This window comes from Macaca fascicularis, chromosome 3, assembly GCF_037993035.2.
Source record: "Macaca fascicularis isolate 582-1 chromosome 3, T2T-MFA8v1.1".
Lineage (NCBI taxonomy): Eukaryota > Metazoa > Chordata > Mammalia > Primates > Cercopithecidae > Macaca > Macaca fascicularis.
This window is the reverse complement of record NC_088377.1, coordinates 29,638,051-29,657,983: the sequence shown is the minus strand read 5'-3', so window position 1 is coordinate 29,657,983 and position 19,933 is coordinate 29,638,051. Positions and strand designations below refer to the sequence as shown.

Genomic DNA, 19,933 nt, shown 5'->3' with positions numbered 1-19,933 from the left:
TGGACACAACAGAAACACGCGTTGTCATGCCTCAAACTATTTTTTATTTGCAACTACATGATTTCACACAATTCTTTTAAACAACGACATAAAATAGATTTCCTTGTGTATAAATAACTTACATACGCTCCATAAAGTAAATGCTCAAAGGTGCTAGAACAGATCGTCCACTTCTACAGTGTTCTCGTATCCAACAGAGTTGATGCACAATATATAAATACTCAAGTCCAATATTAAAAACTTAGGCACTTGACTAACTTTAATAAAGTTTCTCAAACTATATCAATATATCTAAAGTGCATATATTTTTTAAGAAAGATTATTCTCAATAACTTCTATAAAAATAAGTTTGATGGTTTGGCCCATCTAACTTCACTACTATTAGTAAGAACTTTTAACTTTTAATGTGTAGTAAGGTTTATTCTACCTTTTTCTCAACATGACACCAACACAATCAAAAAAGAAGTTAGTGAGGTGCTAACATGTGAGGATTAATCCAGTGATTCCGGTCACAATGCATTCCAGGAGGAGGTACCCATGTCACTGGAATTGGGCGATATGGTTTATTTTTCCTTCCCTGATTTGGATAACCAAATGGAACAGGAGGAGGATAGTGATTCTGATGGCCATTCCCTCGATACATTCCTGGCTTTTTTCTGGGCAAAGGATGCCACATTGGAAGAGGTGGAAATATAAGTTCTGAAATCTGTAAGGAAAAGAACACATTAAGTTAATACAAAGGAAAAATTCATCATCTATGTTCCAGATTTCTTATTAAAGACAAAGTTACCCACAACCCTAAGAGCACATCTAAGTGACATTCCTATTGTCAGGTCTAAATACGTTAAAAAACCTCACGTGTAATAGGTGTATAATGTATAACAGGTGACCAATGTTTTCTGAATGCATAAAGTAATGAATAAACTCAAACATAGTACTTCCTAAACAACTTTAACCAGAAAAGACCAAAACATGGAACAAATGGAAGTTTGGAAGGACATACTTGTTTTAGTCCAGTGGTTTCCACAGCTGGCTAAGCCAGGAGTCACTTGGAAGCTTTTAAACACAAAACATTGGAGCTGGAGGCCATTATCCTTAGCACACTAATGCAGAAACAGAAAATCAACTACCGCATGTTCTCACTTATAAGTGGGAGGTAATGATAAGAACTTATGAACACAAAGAAGGAAACAATAGACACTGGGGTCTATTTGAGAGGGGAGGGTAGGAGAAGGAAAAGGAGCAGAAAAGGTAACTTGAGTACTGGGCTGCATACCTGGGGATGAAATAATATGTACAACAAATCCCTGTGACACATGTTTACCTATGTAACAAACCTTCATGTGTACCCCTAAACCTAAAATAAAAGTTAAAAAAAAAAAAAAGATAAACACAAAATGTTCATGCCCCAGCAGCGGTCTAATGAACAATAAATAAATCTCAGAACTAGAGGCCAAGTATTTTGACAAAGCTCCCCAGGTGATTCTGATGTAGCCAGTTTAGTATTTGGGAATAATAGTTTTAGATTATCCCATAAATCAGGTGGGCACATTAGGTTCACATTTATTCAAAGTGTTCATACCAGCAGTTTTAGACCTCTCTGCTCAGAATGCTGCATCTCCTTAAAATTCTGATTTCGCTGATCTCTAATCTGCTTTTCTAAGTATAGGATTTTTTTGAAAAATTATATTCTGTATAGCATTGCATTCATGATAGAAAATTCAAAAGGTACAAAAGGGTAAACTGTGGAAAGTCCCTCTTTTTTTATCTCACCCTTTATCTTCTTTATCTTAATCCTTCTCAGGGGCAACTGACAACATTATTTTAAATATACCTTTAGAGATATTCTATCCACATCTATACACATTTTAAAAATATATATGTATACTGGATTGCATCCTGCTTTTACATTTGATAATAATACATTTCAGAAAGATCAATACATAAAGACCTTTCTCATTATTCTACAGCTAGATAGTACAGCAATGACTATAAATTAAATGATCTCCTATTAATGGGACATTGAGGCTGCTTTCAGTCTCTTACTATTAAAAAAACAATGATACGCAATAAACAAAACAATGCTGCAATGAATAACAGCACAGTAAATTCTAATATAAGGCTTTATGGGCATATTTTTGTTTCTTTTGGTAAATATTTAATGCCTACGAGTGGAACTGCTGAGTAATAGAAGAGATACACATTTAATGTTAAAAATTGCCAGTTGTTTGAACTGGTGGTACCATTTTACACTGCCACCAAGTTTATGAATCTAGCTGCTTCACATCCTTGCTAACATTTCATGCTGTCAGATTTTTAAATTGAGCAGTTCTGGAAGAACTAGTGTTTCATATGGATTTAATTTACGTTCCTCTGATGATAAATGAGGCCATTCACATAACTCCTTTTGTAAAGTGTTTATTCACATCTTTTGCTCCCCCTGCCCTTTTTTTGAGATTACAGCAGGATATGCCCATTATTTTTTATTGAGTCTTTTACCTTTTACTAGTGATTTGTGAGCGATTTTTTTTTAAAGTATATTCTGGAAATAAGTCCTTTGCAGATATATATAATGAGAATATTTTGTCCTAGTCTATGGTTTGCCCATTTTCTTAATGGTTTCTTTGATAAGCAAAAAGATTAATTTTGAAGTCCAGTTTATCCATTTTTTTCCCTTATTACTTTCTTTTTGTGACCCTCTAAAAGAAATCTTTGCCTATCACAAAATAAAGATTATATTTCCCTATGTTTTCTTCTAAAAGTGTCAGAGATTTATCTTTTATGTCTAGGTACACGATCTATCTCAAATCAATATTTTTGTGTATGGTGTCAGCTAAGTTAGGTTCTTTTTTTTCCCCCATGCAGATCATCCAGTTGTTTCTTGAAGACTTTCCCCATTGAATTGCTTTGGCACTTTTGTTAAAAGGGGAAAAAAAAACCAACTGTATGTATGTGGGTCTACTTCTGGACTCTATCCTGTGCCATCAATATATTTGTATATTTTTAAACCATTACCACACTGTCTTGATGAATATATAATACCTCTGAATTACTGTGAGCCCTCCAACTGATCCTTGTTTTTAAAAATTTTGCATCAATTTGTCACTTTCTAGAAAAAACCTTTTAAGGTGTTCATTGATACTCAATTGGATCTACAGATCTATTTCAGGAGAACTGACACAATCTTCATTTCTTAATTTGTGGAGACCCCTCTCTTGGGATGCCTTTTAGAAAACACTAGAGAACAAAAATTCCAAGCTAGAAATTTTTTTGTCCTTACTTGATAAAACTTTTTTAAAGCTTGTGGCAATGCCAGATTCAAGATAAAAATACTAGAAAGAAAAAAAAATGAAAGTGGGCCATTTGCACTAGCTTTCATGCAAGGACTCACAGTAGTAGTGTTTCTCTATTATAAAATGTTTTGCTAATGAGTATTATGCCAAGTAGAAATGTTTTCCTTAAAAAGCACGGAAGAGACACCTCAATTTCCATACCTTTCTGTTATCCTAATAGTCTTTCAACATGAGGAAAATAAATGCAATTTAATTTTAAAAGAAATCCTAAAAATTAAAGGTAAATTTCCTTGTAAAAAGTTAGCAGCAATCAATTTAATTTAAGACTTACATTCTTGCTTGAGTAACAACAAATAAAATTCTAAGGTAAAATTGCCACACATTTGGATGAATTCCAGAAAATTCAATATAGGTAATTTGCAATATATAATCCATCACACAGAGAAAAAAAATGTCTCAAATATTTATGGCAAGGATTTTAAAAATGATCCTGAAGTACAAATACTATGTTTATTTATTTATATAGGGAATCTCTCTGGAAGGATACTGGGGGGAAAAAAAAACCTGGTAACGAATGCCTCTGTGGAAGTGCATAGGAATGGTGGCTGAGGAGAAAGAGGACTTCTCACTATTATACTGTCTTGTACTGTTTGAAGTTTCATAAAACCAGGTGCATGTTATAATATATACATATACATACACATATACATATATCCCTAAATTATGATAATCTTCAGAACTAATCTTCCCCTCAAGTCTAGGAAGAAGAATTCAACTGAGAAAAAAATGAGAAACCAAAAATTAAGTTACACTGAAATAATGTTCATTATGTAAATGTATGCTGAATTTAAAAGTTTAGTTTATCATACTAAAAACTCCAATATTCTGCTTCTTACTTATTAGGTCTAAATTTTCATTTTCAGCTCAACCTTACCATAAACCTGTATGTTTCACTACATTTAATGAAAGCAAATAAGTAAAAATAGGTACCTTTAAAAACTAAAATAAGTACATGTACAGAATAAGGCTCAACTCAAAAAATCTCTTTTAATTGTTCTTACTTTAAAATATCTTTCCTGTTGAAGAATGCTGTTGGGTCAACGATTTTTTAAAGTCCATTAAATGTTCTTTGGTATGCAGATAAAAGTAGTAAATAAGTGAATGGATCTGCAAGTGCAGGCACACTAGCTATATGACTTTTCAACTAGGAAAGCAAAATGGGAGACAATGTTTTGGGCTTGAGTAAAATATTAATTATAACATAATAAATTTAAAGAGGTTTCTCTTTAATCGTGGAAAGGGAGAGGATAGTAAGTTAAACCCAGAGGTATAAAACAAAGTGTTACATACTACAAAAAATAAGTGGTAACTTTTGAATAAGAAATTTTAAAATATCAGGAATGTTTTACCATCATGAATTTTCTACTTTTTGCCAATTTTTCTGAAAAAAATTTATCTTAATTATTGTATAGTGAAGCTGACCTTTGATAAAATGACTGAGGATGCCTATTTACGTGCCAGAGAAACAGCTTTCCCTCAGCATCAGGGAAGGCAAGAACCATTATCCAGAATCTCAAATCAGAAACCTTGGGCAATGCCAAGCAGGACTACCTGAAAGGTCCTGGCAATCCCTGCACATGCCTTTAAAACTGAGCTGTTTCATGGTTACCTGGTACACAGGACTTGCGGCTGCAGTCACCGAATTGGGTTTCACTTCCATTTCCTTACTTGTTTCTTCATCTGAAGAAGAGGATCCTGAATGATAATCAGAGGTAACCTTATCAAGGGCCCTAGTAACTTTCCTGGAGATCTCATCCTTGTTCTCATCTTCGTTTTCAAAGCTGGCAACAATGAATGCATTGTTTTTCTCTCCATACCTAAGAATAAAATTAAAAACTTATAAATCTTGAAGTCACATCAGCAAAGCAAAAAATGTCCATAAAAACAATTAAAGAGACTGGACATGCCATCAATCCAAGGCAAAGAAGGAATCATCAGAGAACTTAAGCCTACACATTTAATATCCTAATACAGCTCAATGCCAGCAAGCAAACCAGTTTTCTACTTCTGTTCTATCTAAGTATTCATAAAAGTAACCCCATTTTCTTTCCTTTTCTTTCTTTTCTACTAATTCCTAAAAAAACATTAAAACATAAAAAAAGTCCACTGTTTTGATTGCATTTTTGTATGTACCAATGAAATTGGTTATACAATAAAACATTCTGATGTATTTTTATTTTTTTGAGATGGGTTTCACTCTGTTGCCCAGGCGGGAGTGCAGTGGCACAATCACAGTTCACTGCAGCCTCTACCTTCTGGGCTCAGGTGATTGATCCTCTCACCTCAAACCTCCCAAGAGGCTGGGACTATAGGAGTGTACCACCATGCCCAGCTAATTTATATACATTTTTAGAGATAGGGTTTCACCATGTTGCTGAGGCTGGTCCTGAACTCCTAGGCTCAAGAAATACACCCACCTCAGCCAACCAAAGTGCTAGAATTACAGGCATGCGCCACTGACTGAAATTTTTTTTTTTTTTTTGCGGGGGGAACAGGTCTTGCTCTGTTGCCCAGGCTGGAGTGCAACGGGCGTGATCTCAGCCCACTGCAACCTCCACCTCCTGGGTTCAAGTGATTCTCCTGCCTCAGCCTCCTGAGTAGCTGGGATTACAGGTGCCCACCACCACCCCCTGCTAATTTTTGTATTTTTAGTAGAGATGAGGTTTTGTCATGTTGGCCAGGCTGGTCTTGAACTCCTGACTCAGGTGATCCACCTACCTCAGCCTCCCAAAGTGCTGGGATTACAGGCATGAGCTACCAAGCCCAGCCCCAGTTGTACTTATAAATGTAACATACATCCTAGCAATTTAAGTCATAGATCAACTAGAAATTTCCTATAAAACTGACTTTAACCCTAATTAAATAAAAAAGGGGGCCTGTGTTTCTTATACTCACAAAAATGAGAACTGAGGCAGTTATTGAGATGAAAGAAAAAAGATTGTTGCTGAAGAATATAGAGGTTTAACTTAAATTATATTGCTTACTTCAGAGTCTCCTAGGATAACTATTCACCTCTCATCTTAATTTTTTTTTAAGGTAAGACGAAAAAGTCTTGTTATTCTTCCAAAACATTTTTCAAGATTTTTGATTTTTTTTTTTAAGTTGTCAAAATATGTAACCTACACTGCTGGTTACTTAAAAAAAAAAAAATTCTGATATGTAGGAAAACAGTGTAATAAACTCAAGTAAAACCAAGAGTTTTTACTCAGTGGACATAGGAGAAACCCACAAATCTATTTAAATAGATTGCACAATGTCAACATTATGAAACAATTTCTAGCATCAGGACAAAGGACATTGTTAAGTAGTTCTTACAAAACACATAATTAAAGTTAGAAATGCAATTAAAGTGATTCTAAATTCGAAAAAAGATAAAAATAAGTAACTCTAAGAAATAATGTCAAGCTTTTGATTCAATAATAGTTAGCTGATGTTAATTCATTTCAAGACAGCACTTGTCTCAAATTATTTCTGAATCAGAATGGTTATCTATGATAAACTGCTATAAAGCCTTTGAAAACGTACATGAGGCTGGGTGCAGTGGCTTACGCCTGTAATCCCAGTACTTCAGGAAGCCTAAGTGGACAGACTACTTGAGCCCAGGAATTTGAGACCAGTCTGGGCAACATGGCGAGACCCTGTCTCTCAATTTAAAAAGAAAAGGAAATTTATGTGGAAATCAAATAGCCTCATAGATCACACAGATAGATAAGTTCTATTTCTGCAGACAGGTATGCTGTCTTCCATTCCTATAGGCCAAATGAAACTATAAATACTGCTTAAATATAGTACATAACTTCGCTTTTCTATTCTTTTTCAGTTTACCTCATAACAGTTGCTACAGGGGCCGGGTGCAGTAGCTCAGGTCTGTAATCCCAGCACTCTGGGAGGCCAAGGTGGGCAGATCATGAGGTCAGGAGTTCGAGGCCAGCCTGGCCAACATGGTGAAACCCCATCTCTACTAAAAATACAAAAAATTAGCCGGGTCTGGTGGTATGCACCTGTAATCCCAGCTACTCGGGAGGCTGAGGCAGGAGAATTGCTTGAATGTCGGAGGCGGAGATTGCAGTGAGCTGAGATTGCGCCACTGCACTCCAGCCTGGGCAACAGAGCAAGACTCCGTCTCAAAAAAAAAAAAAAAGTTGCTACGGGATGGTGGAAAGGGCATTAGACTAATTTCTCATTGTGGCTCTGCCACTAACTAGCTCTGGTCACCAGAAGCAAGTCACTTAATTTCCCTAGGCCTTAGTTTCCTATATGCCGGATGAGGAAGCTGGAGCTGGCTAGATAGTGGCTGATCTATGGCTGGTGACTCTTCATAGTATAAAACGCCTAAACAGAAGCTGGACATGGTAGCTTACACGTGTAATCCCAACACTTTGTGGGGTCAAGACAGGAGGATTGCTTGAGCCTAGGAGTTCACAATTACGGTGAGCTATGATCATGCCACCACATTCTAGCCTGGAAAACAGAGCAAGACCCTCTCTCTAAAACAAAACAAAACAAACAAACAAAATTCCTAAACAACTGAGTTCCTCACAACATAAAATCTGTGTTCTCTAATTTCAAGTTTACTTAGCATAAGGTTTTAGCAATACACATTTACTCCATGTCCTCTCCACGGTTGAAAGATTCAACAAATTTCAAGACAATCAAGGGTTAATTCATGTGTTAATGACAGTAATATAACAATGGCTTAGGCCTATCTTCAGTTTTGCCCATTAATGGAATCAAAAATCAAAAACAGAAAGGCAAGAAATTTGAGAAAAATTCCTGCCTTTGTAGAAATAAAAACCTCAACCAAGGGCAAATATCTAATGATTGAAGGATCAGCATTATTAGCTCAGATTTCTTTGACACCCAATTTGGTTCTGCATTTTTCCCTTTGAACTATTTTGGTATGAGGGCTCTCTCTTCATGGTAAGAGAAGCTGCTGACTATACTACTATAACATTACAATGTGCAGTCAAGCCCTTAGGATAATTAGTAACACCTGGACAACTTTTAAACTTTCCATTTTTCAATGATCACTGGTAAAATATCAAGGCTAATTTAGTTATTTTGAAACAATCAATAGTATCTAACACTCTGTATTGCAGGGGGAAAAAAAGGATGGCAGAAATCACCCAAAAAAAAAAAAAAAGAGAGTTGTAAAATATGTTGAGTAGATAATGAAGTTGGCATCTACTCTCAGAACTTCTCATCATAGACAAGATTTATTTCTATTCTGTATCACTAAGTGATAACCTTTCTAACTATATGGCATTCTTTGTACTCTTGCAACATTGTATTCTGTCAGATAAAGTGAAGACTATGAAGAATGTTGAGTGCATCTCAATTTTTTTAAACAATCTTAGTCTCTAGTATGCCAATGAGTTACTATTTTTAAAGATTCTCAGATATTTGATCAACTGTACACTTGCTAGATCAAGCTTTAATTTTCGAAATATCCATCTTTCCAGTTTTGGTGAAAAAACACTTCTCAAAGTCTCTTTTTCCTCTGTTAACTTATATCAACCACCTCTACTCAACTGCTAATATGTCTTTCTTTTTGGGGTTCTGTTATTGAATGAACACCTGACATTCACAGGTGATTTCTATTAGCTGTGAAAAAAATCACATCAGAGCCAATGTTTGGCAAAATAGAAGTCTACTGAATGCAAAGGTTTTCTTCGATTAATAAGATGAAAGCAAAGTAGTAGTTTTTTCCTGCCAGGCATCATCAAGTAATGAAATGGCTACTGAAGTAGAATGTCTGTATAACTAAAGTGTTTATGTTCAGGTACTGAGACTTATTTTAAGCATTTTAAATACATAGGTCCAAAATGTTTGTATAATTATGCAACTTGTTAAACATCCTTGGACATAAAAACTTTTCCCTGATGGTTTAGGATCATTATATTGAACATAAACTTTTGATTGTGTGATAACATAATTGTGCTGATTTTTTAGCTTTTTCATTTTTGTCTCTATGTAAGATCATATGACATCTTTTGGTAGCATCTGACTGATCAACCCTCTTTCAAATGCTGCTTCTCATATTTCATGGGTTAAGAAACCACACAACTTAAAAAACTGTGTGTTAAATAAGAGTCAACTAGGATCTAAGTGCAGGTCAAATTAAAAAGTAAACAATTCAATATAGTAGCTTTTTGACAGCTATTTCTTATAAATGGATGTCTTTTGCACAGGTTCAATGGCCTAGAGTTTTCCAACTCTAGCCTAAAGCAAGTCCTTAATTAGTCCCAGAATCTAAAAATGTTTATTTTCTCAGACCTAAATCTGAGATGGCTTGCTCCCCTATTCTACCCGAGAAAGAAGTATTGGAGAATGTTTATCACAAACCTCTACCACCTACACCTGGTTTCCCAAAGCAGTAAACTTATACCAACCACTGGCAAATCAGGTAGTAACCTCAAGCAGTGGTCCTGACAAAAGTTAATGGAAGAATAACCATGTAATTCAGTTCTCATGTCTTCACCTCCACCTTCGTTGTTGGAATCAGGTCAGTCTGTGACCACCTTGGGAGTACATAGTTAGGGTTCCTTCAAAAAGCAGCTTTACTACAATCAGTTAAGAGGGCAGGTGGTCAGGTGAATTGTGCCTCAAAACCAAATAGAAACAACCTAAAGGTAGAGCCACAGGAAAATTCTTGCAGGAGTTCTATGCCTCTGTTCATCTTCTTCCTGCTACTTAGAACATCCTTCCCACCTTGTCACCTGGTCAACCATGGCTCATCCTTCACCTCCCAGCTCAAGTATCACCTACTCAGTAGTCTCCTCACCAGATGCAGTAACCTTCTACTTGGTGCAACCTACCACTGCATTTTGTACACATTTCTGTTATAGCATAAATCAGATCAATGTAATTTGCTTACTTTTCTTCTCCTTAATTTCAAACTGAACTACCTAAAAGCAGAATGTTGCTTTCATTTTTGAAAACCCCACAACTGAGTGCCCGGTCCACAAAGAATGGCTTTTGAGTGAGTGGAATTCAAAAATATTTCATACCTAGCACTGATCTTTCACAACTCTATTCATTAGGAGATGAGAAAAATAACTTCCATTATGAAAATAAAACCATGAAAGTATCACTCAGTCACTTACATAACCAAAAAGGGGAGGCCAGGAGCAGTGGCTCACACCTGTAATCCCAACACTTTGGGAGGCCGAGGCGGGTGGATCACGAGGTCAGGAGTTTGAGACCAGCCTGGCCAACATAGTGAAACACCATCTCTACTAAAAATATTTTAAAAATTAGCCAGACACAGTGGTGGGCACCTGTAATTCCAGCTACTCGGGGGGCTGAGGCAGGAGAATCGCTTGAACCCAGCAGGCAGAGGTTGCAGACAGCCGAAAATGCACCATTGAGCTCCAGCCTGAGCCATAAGAGTGAAACTCCACTCCAAAGAAAAGAGGAGAGAGGGAGAATAAACAGAAACAGAAACAAACCAAAAGTGGTTACCCAGTATTATCTGGAATTAGCTTCTTAATTTGAAGATAAACAGACAAGTGCACCACCAATTAAAGATAATAGACACCTCGCAGAATCAAGGTGTCTACTTCTTGGTCCATAATAAGCTTCTTGGCAAAGCACTACTAGAAAACCCCTGCCTAATCAGTTTCTTTTTTCAGCTGTAAAGCAGGAATGTAACCAGTCCTTCAACATCACCTCCAGAAAAGTATTTCATAAAATTTACATCTGAGAGAGTTAAACCACCAGCTCCTGGCCATAAAGATACACAGGCAGGTTGTACATGACAGCATGTCATAAAATTAGTTCCAGCATGGTCATCAGTTCAGCGTCCAAACTTGAGAACTCACCGACAGCACACCTCACATGGGTCCACCCAGAGAGTGAGCTCCTTTGGCAAGCCCAGGTCACTATACAAGATGCAGCTGTTTTCACAGGCTTTCAGGACATCAGGATCAACTCTCTGAAATTTATTGACACGAATACATCTACAACAAAGTGGAGTTATATTAATGGATTTAAATGAATTTAATCATAAACGCCGTTAACATCTATTCATATTTGCCAAGGTGACTAATAAAATAGTAATAAAAAATACCCTGGTAGAGAACCTAGGAGCATATCTATCCTAAACAGATAATAAATGTGAACTACAGACACAGAGGCAGCCTGAAAAAAAGATGGCACCTATGTGAGCCCAAGAAAATCACTAGTACTGCATCTACCTCAGTCTACCCAGAGACTTGACCACCCATGTACATTAAATGAGCAAGGAGTATGAAAGTTGCATGAAATTTAAGAACTCTGAAGACAAAAGTTTCTATAGGCCAAGTTCCTATACAAAAAAATCTCTAACAAAAGGCCTCATCTAATGTTTCAGATGATATTTGGAAATGCTTATGACAAGTTCTGATCTGTCATTAACTTGCTTTTATATCTCAGATAATAAAGTGGTAAGATGACACCCTTGCTTTACCTATAACTGTTCTATATACGGGAAAAGTGAAGGACACAGATTCATTCATATCACATACTAATGATTAAAATACCTAACATGTTATTGGCTTATTTCATTTAACTTCTATTTACCCAAGGACTTTTATTTAAATAGCTGTCAAAATTAAGTGAGGAAAATTTCTAAACCAATAAAGCCTCTGTCTCATCTTTTTTTAACCTATTATACCACACCTACCTAATGGAATATTTAAAGTTGGCTTAGAGTAAATACAAAAAATATGCATTCTGTTGAATGTTAAATAAGCATTCTGATTAAGTAGGGAAATAGGGCCTATGAAGGAAAAGTATTTACTGCCTACAATCAAGAATCAATCAAGAGAATTTGGATTTCAGCACTAATCCTAGTATTTCTCAGGTGAGCTTAGTTAAGTCACTGTATCTCTTCCTCAGACCTGAAACTATAAAACACGGAAATACAAGTTAATTGATAAATAGTAATTATACTGTAAAACATAATGATATAAAGACTACATGTGCTATTTAAAGTTTTTGTAAAAGTTAAATTATTAGTTGGTTTTAATTTCTATTTAAAAAATGAAAATTTCTCAATAGAATAACTAGGAATACGTGTTTCTACATAATATTAATAAAAACGCTTTTTTAAAATTTATTATGCAATGGACAATTTCCTAAATGCTTTGCATGTATTAACTCTTAATTCTCATGATCATCCTGTGAGTTACTTTTTTTCCTCAGCATAAAGAAAAAGGGAGGCAGAGAGAGTTTGAGTAACTTCCCCAAAATTGTACAGCTAGTAAGTGATGGATCTAGGGTTCAAATGAAGGCCACTAGACTCCAAAGAGCAAGTTATTTCCCTAATACTCAACTCTGTTTATACGTACCTATCTTAGCATCACCATTAACTATATAACAAAGGAGAAGTGAGAAAAATTATTTTCTAGTATGTAAAATACTGCTTAGTCCTTTTAAAAACATGGTCTTATGGTATAGATTCTAATATTATATAGGGTAATTCGAAAGATCCCACGTGCTCTGGGACCAAAAGCGGTTAAGGATAAAAAGATATATCTTAGATGTGTTTTTCTTATCTACAATGAAGGTGATAACAGGCTCTAAGCTTACAAATTATATATAAATATAGATGCTTAAACAGAAACTATGCTTCAACAAAATCTGCATACCTTACATATTTTGTACTATTTTTTTCACTCTACATACTGACTACTTACCCATTAACTACTCTTCGAAAACAAAATTTTAAAAGTTGCGTAAAAATATTCTCATTTACTTAATGTTGACACTTTAGTTCTTTCCAATTTTTGCAATTACAAAGTGTAAGAAACATCCATATTCATACGTTTGTCTGCATTTCTAATTATACTTCTAGAATAGATTCTTAGGAGACTTATTGTTCAAAAGGTATGACTATTTTTACAGATCTTGATAATATTACCAAAATGCTCTCCACAAGTATCTTATTTATATCGCAGCAAAACAATTTCAACTTACAAACATTTTGTAAGAGAAAGAACACTCCAGCTACTCTATGGACTGAAGAGTCTCCACCTAGTCTATGGACTGAAGTTTCCACTAACTTGGTTAATCTTATATTCCATTCATTTTTATAATAGTAACAACCCACTATTAAGTCTTTAGAGTTTTCTACTTCAAATACAGCTTTAAAATGACTCAGTAATGATAATTCTGATCACATGCCAATTTAATCTTGTTTCAGTTTTTTTCCTCAAGTTTTTAGAATTAATGGAAATGAAATTGTACAGCTTGACCTTTAAGTATTTACTTTACAGTGCCTCCTTTTTCAGTAATAGTATGGTGGCTTGGCACTTCCAAAAAGCCTTCATCCAATGTCAATTAAATCGAAGTAAAAAGCCTCAGCAGTTCTAACTTACAAAAGCTGTTCACTCTATCAGAAATGAAAATACACAGAAAAAAATTAAGAGAATCAAGTGATAAGATAAAAAATGACTTGAGCCTGTGTCAGCATGCACATTTCTATTTTAATTCACATTTTCCAATTTACTGGAAACCTCTTTGGATTTAAAATGAAAAGGAAAATATTCTTTTTTTTTTTTTTTTTTTTGAGATGGAGTCTCGCTCTGTCGCCCAGGCTGGAGTACAGTGGCCGGATCTCAGCTCACTGCAAGCTCCGCCTCCCGGGTTTGCGCCATTCTCCTGCCTCAGCCTCCCGAGTAGCTGGGACTACAGGCGCCCGCCACCTCGCCCGGCTAGTTTTTTGTATTTTTTTAGTAGAGACGGGGTTTCACCGTGTTAGCCAGGATGGTCTCGATCTCCTGACCTCGTGATCCACCTGTCTCGGCTTCCCAAAGTGCTGGGATTACAGGCTTGAGCCACCGCGCCCGGCCGAAAAGGAAAATATTCTATTTTGATTCTCTTATTGGCAATAGAACACAAGCTCACTTGATTTTCAGTACATGAGAAATTAGCAAATATGTTTGCCTCCTTTCTAGACTCCTTGAATAGTCCTGTACTTGCAAGAGCTCAGTGGCAGAAAGGAAGTCCTTCTGACATCAAAGCACAAAGTGTTGATTTGTGTAGGAAACTTTGGGGACATCAATATAAACAAATAAAAGAGAATTTCTGTAGTTATCACTATAGCCACTGCTCCACTTTTATTTCTTGTGGCCACATCCACAAATGGGACAGTGTTTGACAGCTGAGTTTAGCAGAACATTCTCAGCTGAGGTTCCTGAGCAGTCACATAAATACTAGAGTGAGCATGCCAGGGCATGTTTTATAGGAGTCTGCTCTTCTTTACTTTAAGCTATAAATGTACCTTATAAAGCAGAGTACAAAAGACAGCTGCAAGTGAGAATTATCTTCCTTCTCAGTGCCAAAACAGTGGTAGCACTGCGGTGTGCAGAAAGCCCATGAAAATATGGGGTCATGTAGACCTGAGTTCAAATCCCAGAACTTTGGCCAGGCATGGTGACTCACGCCTGTAATCCTAACATTCTGGGAGGCAAAGGCAGACGATCGCGTGAGGCCAGGAGTTTGAGACTCACCTGGGTAACATGGCGAGATCCCATCTCTACAAAAAAAATTTTTTTTTTTTTCAATTAGCCTGGTGTGTTGGCGAATGTCTATAATCCTAGCTACTTGGGAGTCTGAGGCAGTAGGACTGCTTGAGCCCAGGAGTTTGAGGCTGCAGTGAGCTATGGTTAATACCAATGCATTCTAGACTGGGTGACAGAGCAAAAACAATACCACACACACAAAAAAAGCCCTCAAAAAAGCAAATCCCAGAGCCAGCATTTACTAGTCGTGGATCACAGGTGAGTTACATTCATCTAGAAAATAGTTACACTGGCTTCTACCACAAATATATAAATGAGATTATTCTTGTATTAACAACGTATCAGGTGTCTTAATAATCTTAAGTTTCCTTTTTCCATAAAACTTTTTTTTCAAAGAGCATAGATCATGTAATTTACTTTTAGATACAAGATTCACTTCTTTCAACTCCTACCATGCCCATTAATGTGTTATTAGGGGTCCTCTAGAATTGTGAAAATCCCAAAGTACATGTGATAAACAGAAATGCACTGTTGCGAGCCAGGCTATAACCACAAAAGACTAACTCCTATGACCCCATAGCATTGGCCCCCTGTGTCCAGGCAATGGGACTCCACCACTCCACTAACAAATACTTGTTTTAAAATGAGTAAGGAGAAAATATACAAACACCCCAGAGTTCTATATCTTGCAGATGAAACACCTGTAGACATGGTCTGCACACCGAAGGGTGTGCATCTGGCCTTGAACCCACCTCAGGGGTTGATCAGCCTCTGCTTAATCCAATCTAATCCTTTACCTGTAGGCCTGTCCTTTCGATGGTTTTTCTGGATACCAGTGATTTTTATATTTTTCTTGAAGTATTAGGGTCAATTTCTCAGCAAACCTCTCAACTGCCTCTTTTTTCAACTTATCATGTTTTCGAACTAGCCTTGTGAAAAAGAAGACAACGGCAGCAATTTCGTTCTTCATTTTTTTTTCCCTGCAAAGATAAAACATGTTTTCTCAAAAAACCAAAATAAAAAAACTGGGAAGATGAAGCTCTGTAAGATATACCTCCTTTACAGCTCTCCCCTTCTCCTCCTTCCAATTTTATCTTGTATTTCTTTGGCTTATATCTGGAGTAGAGAACAATCTACTTATCTTTATGCCATAAAGGCCTTATTATAAAATACTACTTAAAAATCTTATAACTTAGCTTCATGGAGAAGTTCCATAAACAGAGCACATTACTCCTGTTGGCTAGAATAAAACCAGATCTATCAGTAAAAGAAAAGCACTATAATAAATGATACAACAACATAGATTTTACTGTGTCAATATTTAGCTGCGATAATCTAAGTTTAAAATTCTGTGAAATGATTTGAACTTTAAAACATAAAAAAGTCTACTTTAAAATCTAGAACTGTAGAGTCGTTTTATAACAGAAAAGTTCGGCAGTTCCTAAAAAGGTTAAACATAGAGTTATCATATGACGCGGTCAATTCTACTTCTAACTATTTGCCCAAGAGAAATGAAAACACATGTCCACACCAAAATCTTGTACAGAAATGCCCATAGCAGTATTCATAATAACTAAAAAGTGAAAACAAGCAATATGCCTACCAACTAAGGAATGGACAAATACTGTGGTACACACATGTATGGAGTATTACTCAGCAATGAAAAGGAATGAGTACTAATACACGCTACAATATGGGTGAACCTTGAATACAGAAATGCCCACAGCAGTATTCATAATAGCTAAAAAGTAAAAACAATCTACTATGTTTACAAACTAAAGAATGGACAAACACTGCGGTATACACATGTAATGGAATATTATTCAGCAATTAAAAGGAATGAGTACTAATATAAGCTGCAACATGGATGCACCTTGAATACATCAAACTAAGGGAAAGAAGTCAGTCACAAATGACCACATATTGTACGATTCCATTGATCTGAAATATCCAGAATAATCAAATCTATATAGACAGAAAACAGATTAGTGGCCTAGGGGTAAGTGGGATGACGAGAAAAGGAGCATTGCTAATAAGTACAGAGTTACTTTGTGGGGTGATAAAAATATATACTAAATTTCACTATAGTAATGGTTGTACAACTTTGTGAATACACTAAAACCACTGAACTATACATTTTAAATGGGTGAATTGTCTGGTATATAAATTAAACCTCAAAAGTGTTATACATAAAAAATTTCAGCATTGACTTTCCGTAAGTACTCTTTCAGGGAGAGACACATTTATCCAGAAGTTAAGAGACACAGAAAATAGTGGCTCTATCAGGACATATTTAAGAAATGGAAATTCAAGTCACCCACAGAAAAACAAACTAAAAAAATAATCAGAGATTTAGCTACATTTTGGATTGCCTCAAAGGACTTTAAAAATGGTATATCTGATTTACCATTGATTTATCCTTAAAGGCAAACCCTTGTCCTAAGATTGTTTTGATGTATGTTCTGTCTCTACTCAGTGAGCTCATTCATCTGGCTGCTGTAACCTGGAGTTATTAAGATGCTGCATTCAGTAAGCAACATCACCTTTTTAGGGAGCCAATTACGTATTAAAGACATACAGCCTCTGCTATGTTTAGCATAAAAACGACTAACCTAGCAGTAGTCTGTGTTCCCACATTTCAAAAAAAAATAAAGCTGATTGTTAGCTTTCTTTTCTCAAACTGCTCAAGTCTCTCTTCAGAATGTGACTCCTTTACTCCAAGTGCAAATTCAAACAAGGAACCTCACTGTGAAATAAATTCTACACAGTTATCTGAGAGGTGTGCTGGCAGCCACAGATAGCCTGATCCTGGAGGGGAAGGCACAAATCTTCCTTCCAGAACCCTAGAATGACAAATTCACCTTCTACAGCCAGCTACCAGGCACTGGGCATGGGTCCACACACGAGTGTGCAAGTACACATAACCCCATTACCCCAGCTCACCACGACTGCTGTGCAGCCTCCTCCTGAAAAATGTGAGCCATTTCCACTTTATAAAGCTACATTTATATTCCACCACCATACGATGGAAAAGAAACCCCAAGGCAATTTAACATACGGGTTGGGAAGAAAGTTTTGCTGATGGAACTACATTAGCCTCCACTCCAGCAAAGCAAACAAGGAACCACACTAAAGAAATTTACTGAATCTTTAACTAGATCATTCTCCTCATTCATTACATTTGCCAACTATGTGCCATATATCTGAGTTCTGCATTTTTGTTTGCTCTGCTTCATATAAAAAAAAAAAATACGAAGGAAAGAACCACTTAGTGGTTGCTTTTGGTTGTAACACAAGATGACTCATTTGGACTTTGTTTTCCCCGTTTGAAGAAATGATGGCTGGAACAGCTGAAAAAGAAGCCCACTCCCACCAATATTCTAGGAGCACCAAAAGGTGAAAGCGGGAGAGTTACAGTCAGGGAGAGAACCACCAGAGGCAAGCAGGGCCAAGAAGACCTGAGGCGTCTTGAGTGAGTAGGCGTCCTCCACCCACACTCAGAGCAAAAGGCTCCCATTTTAAATATCGCACGGTGACGTCATCCTGGGACCTCGTCACCGCGGCGGCTGCTCCTCAAGTTCTACTTTGTTCCACAAGGCTCCTCTGCTCACGGCTGCGTGGATAAAACCCAAAAGGAATGAAGCTCGGCCTCGCAGGAGTTTATAACTTTGTACTTTTCTCTCCCTTGTAACGAAAAGCTAATCGCAAACGTTTCTAGGAACACATTTTTCTCCTGATAGACGTTCCCAAGGTGGAGGGCGCGAGAAGACTGGCCCGTGGGGAGGGGAGCCCCTGCCCGGCCTCGGCGGCGCCACAAAGCCGGCTCCAAACCACGAAGAGGGGAGATAATTTTCCAAGGGGCCAGGAGTTGGACTTTTGGAAGCCATCGAAAGCTGCTGCTAGGCTCTCCCGCCGGGGTTTTAAGAGAGGTAGGTGAGGAGGCATCACACATCTCCACCCACTCTTGAAAGAACCGCCTTGAGCTGCGCCCAACTTCTGCAATCCCGGTTTTCCCCAAGTTCAAGGGGAAGGGCCCTGGCGCCCAATGCCCAGCCTCCCCGACAACATCCTCGCCAGGGTGCGCCCGCCCCGCCGGCCCGCGGCTCCGCTGTCCCCGGCGGGGGGCCCAGGGTTCGAGGACCCGGCTTCCCGGAGGCGCGACGCTCCAGCAAACAAGCGGGGCTCCAGCAAACCCACCGACGCGAAGGGGGTGGGCAGAAGGTGGGAAGCGGCGGGGCTGTCGCCCACCCGGAGGCGGAAGATAACGCGCTGTGGAAACGTGGCAGGAGCCTTGAGGCGGCGTCTTTTTCCTCAGGCGCCCGCCGAGGGTCCCGCGGAAAGCCTCGCGGGCCGCCCTCGCGGCCCGCAACCCTGCTCTGGCGCCGAGCGGGAGCCCATGCAACCTGGTTCCATCCCCTGCCCCTCCCCTGTCCCCGGTGCGCCGCCCGCCAGCGAGCCTTCGACGTGGCCGCAGGGGCGCCGGGACCACCCTCCCCCGATACCCACAGCCCCGCCATGTCTGCCTTTCCCCGGCCCGGTCTCCTCACCGCCGCTGCCGCCGCCGCTCTCCGGCCGGAGATTCGGCGGCCCAGACCGTGTCCTGGCCGGGAACTGAGGGCTCCGCCTCAACGGGCCCGCGCTCGGCAACAGGGAGCGCAGCGAGCCTCGTCCGGCGCGTGCGGCTCCCGCGTCGTCGGGCGGCCAAGCGCGCGTTGAGAGGACTGGCGGGCGGGCGAGCGCGCACACGAGCGAGCTCAGCCCCAAAGCGGCGCGCAGGGGGCTCGCGGCCCGGAAGAGGGGAGGGGCGATGACCCGGGAAAGGGTTGGCGCCGCGCGGGATCGGCTCGCGCGCCTGAGGGGCGGTGCCGGGGGCGGGGCTTCGCCGCGAGGCCGCCCCTGAGCCCCGGGCCTAGCCGCACCGGAGGCGACACACCCTCGCCCTGTCATGAGCCAGGCGCAGATCCTCGACCGCGACGGCGCGGTCCGTAGCACCGCGGGCTTCCCTCCCCGGCAAAGAGCGGCGCTGAGGGCCTGTGGAACCCCCGCCCGGCCGCCCTACGTGCGTCAGCGCCT

At 38.9% G+C, this 19,933-nt stretch overlaps 2 protein-coding genes across 5 annotated transcripts in view; one reads left to right on the top strand and one right to left on the bottom strand.

Moving 5' to 3' along the window:
* CXADR (CXADR cell adhesion molecule) overlaps window positions 1-19,933 on the top strand; it is a 212,100-nt gene that overhangs the window by 79,121 nt on the left and 113,046 nt on the right. The gene's annotated exons all lie outside the window — the stretch shown is intronic.
* On the bottom strand, window positions 25-19,627 carry BTG3 (BTG anti-proliferation factor 3). 2 transcript variants are annotated; one of them, XM_045389183.3, is made up of 6 exons: window positions 19,408-19,627; window positions 18,319-18,473; window positions 15,658-15,840; window positions 11,177-11,314; window positions 4,963-5,170; window positions 25-706 (listed from the first exon to the last, which is right to left on the bottom strand). In XM_045389183.3, the coding sequence occupies exons 2-6, from the start codon at window positions 18,375-18,377 to the stop codon at window positions 467-469; spliced, it is 828 nt and encodes a 275-aa protein (XP_045245118.1). In that variant the 5' UTR covers window positions 18,378-18,473; window positions 19,408-19,627; the 3' UTR covers window positions 25-466. The 2 variants fall into 2 exon arrangements, with proteins under 2 accessions (XP_045245118.1, XP_045245119.1); XM_045389184.3 differs by lacking the exon at window positions 18,319-18,473.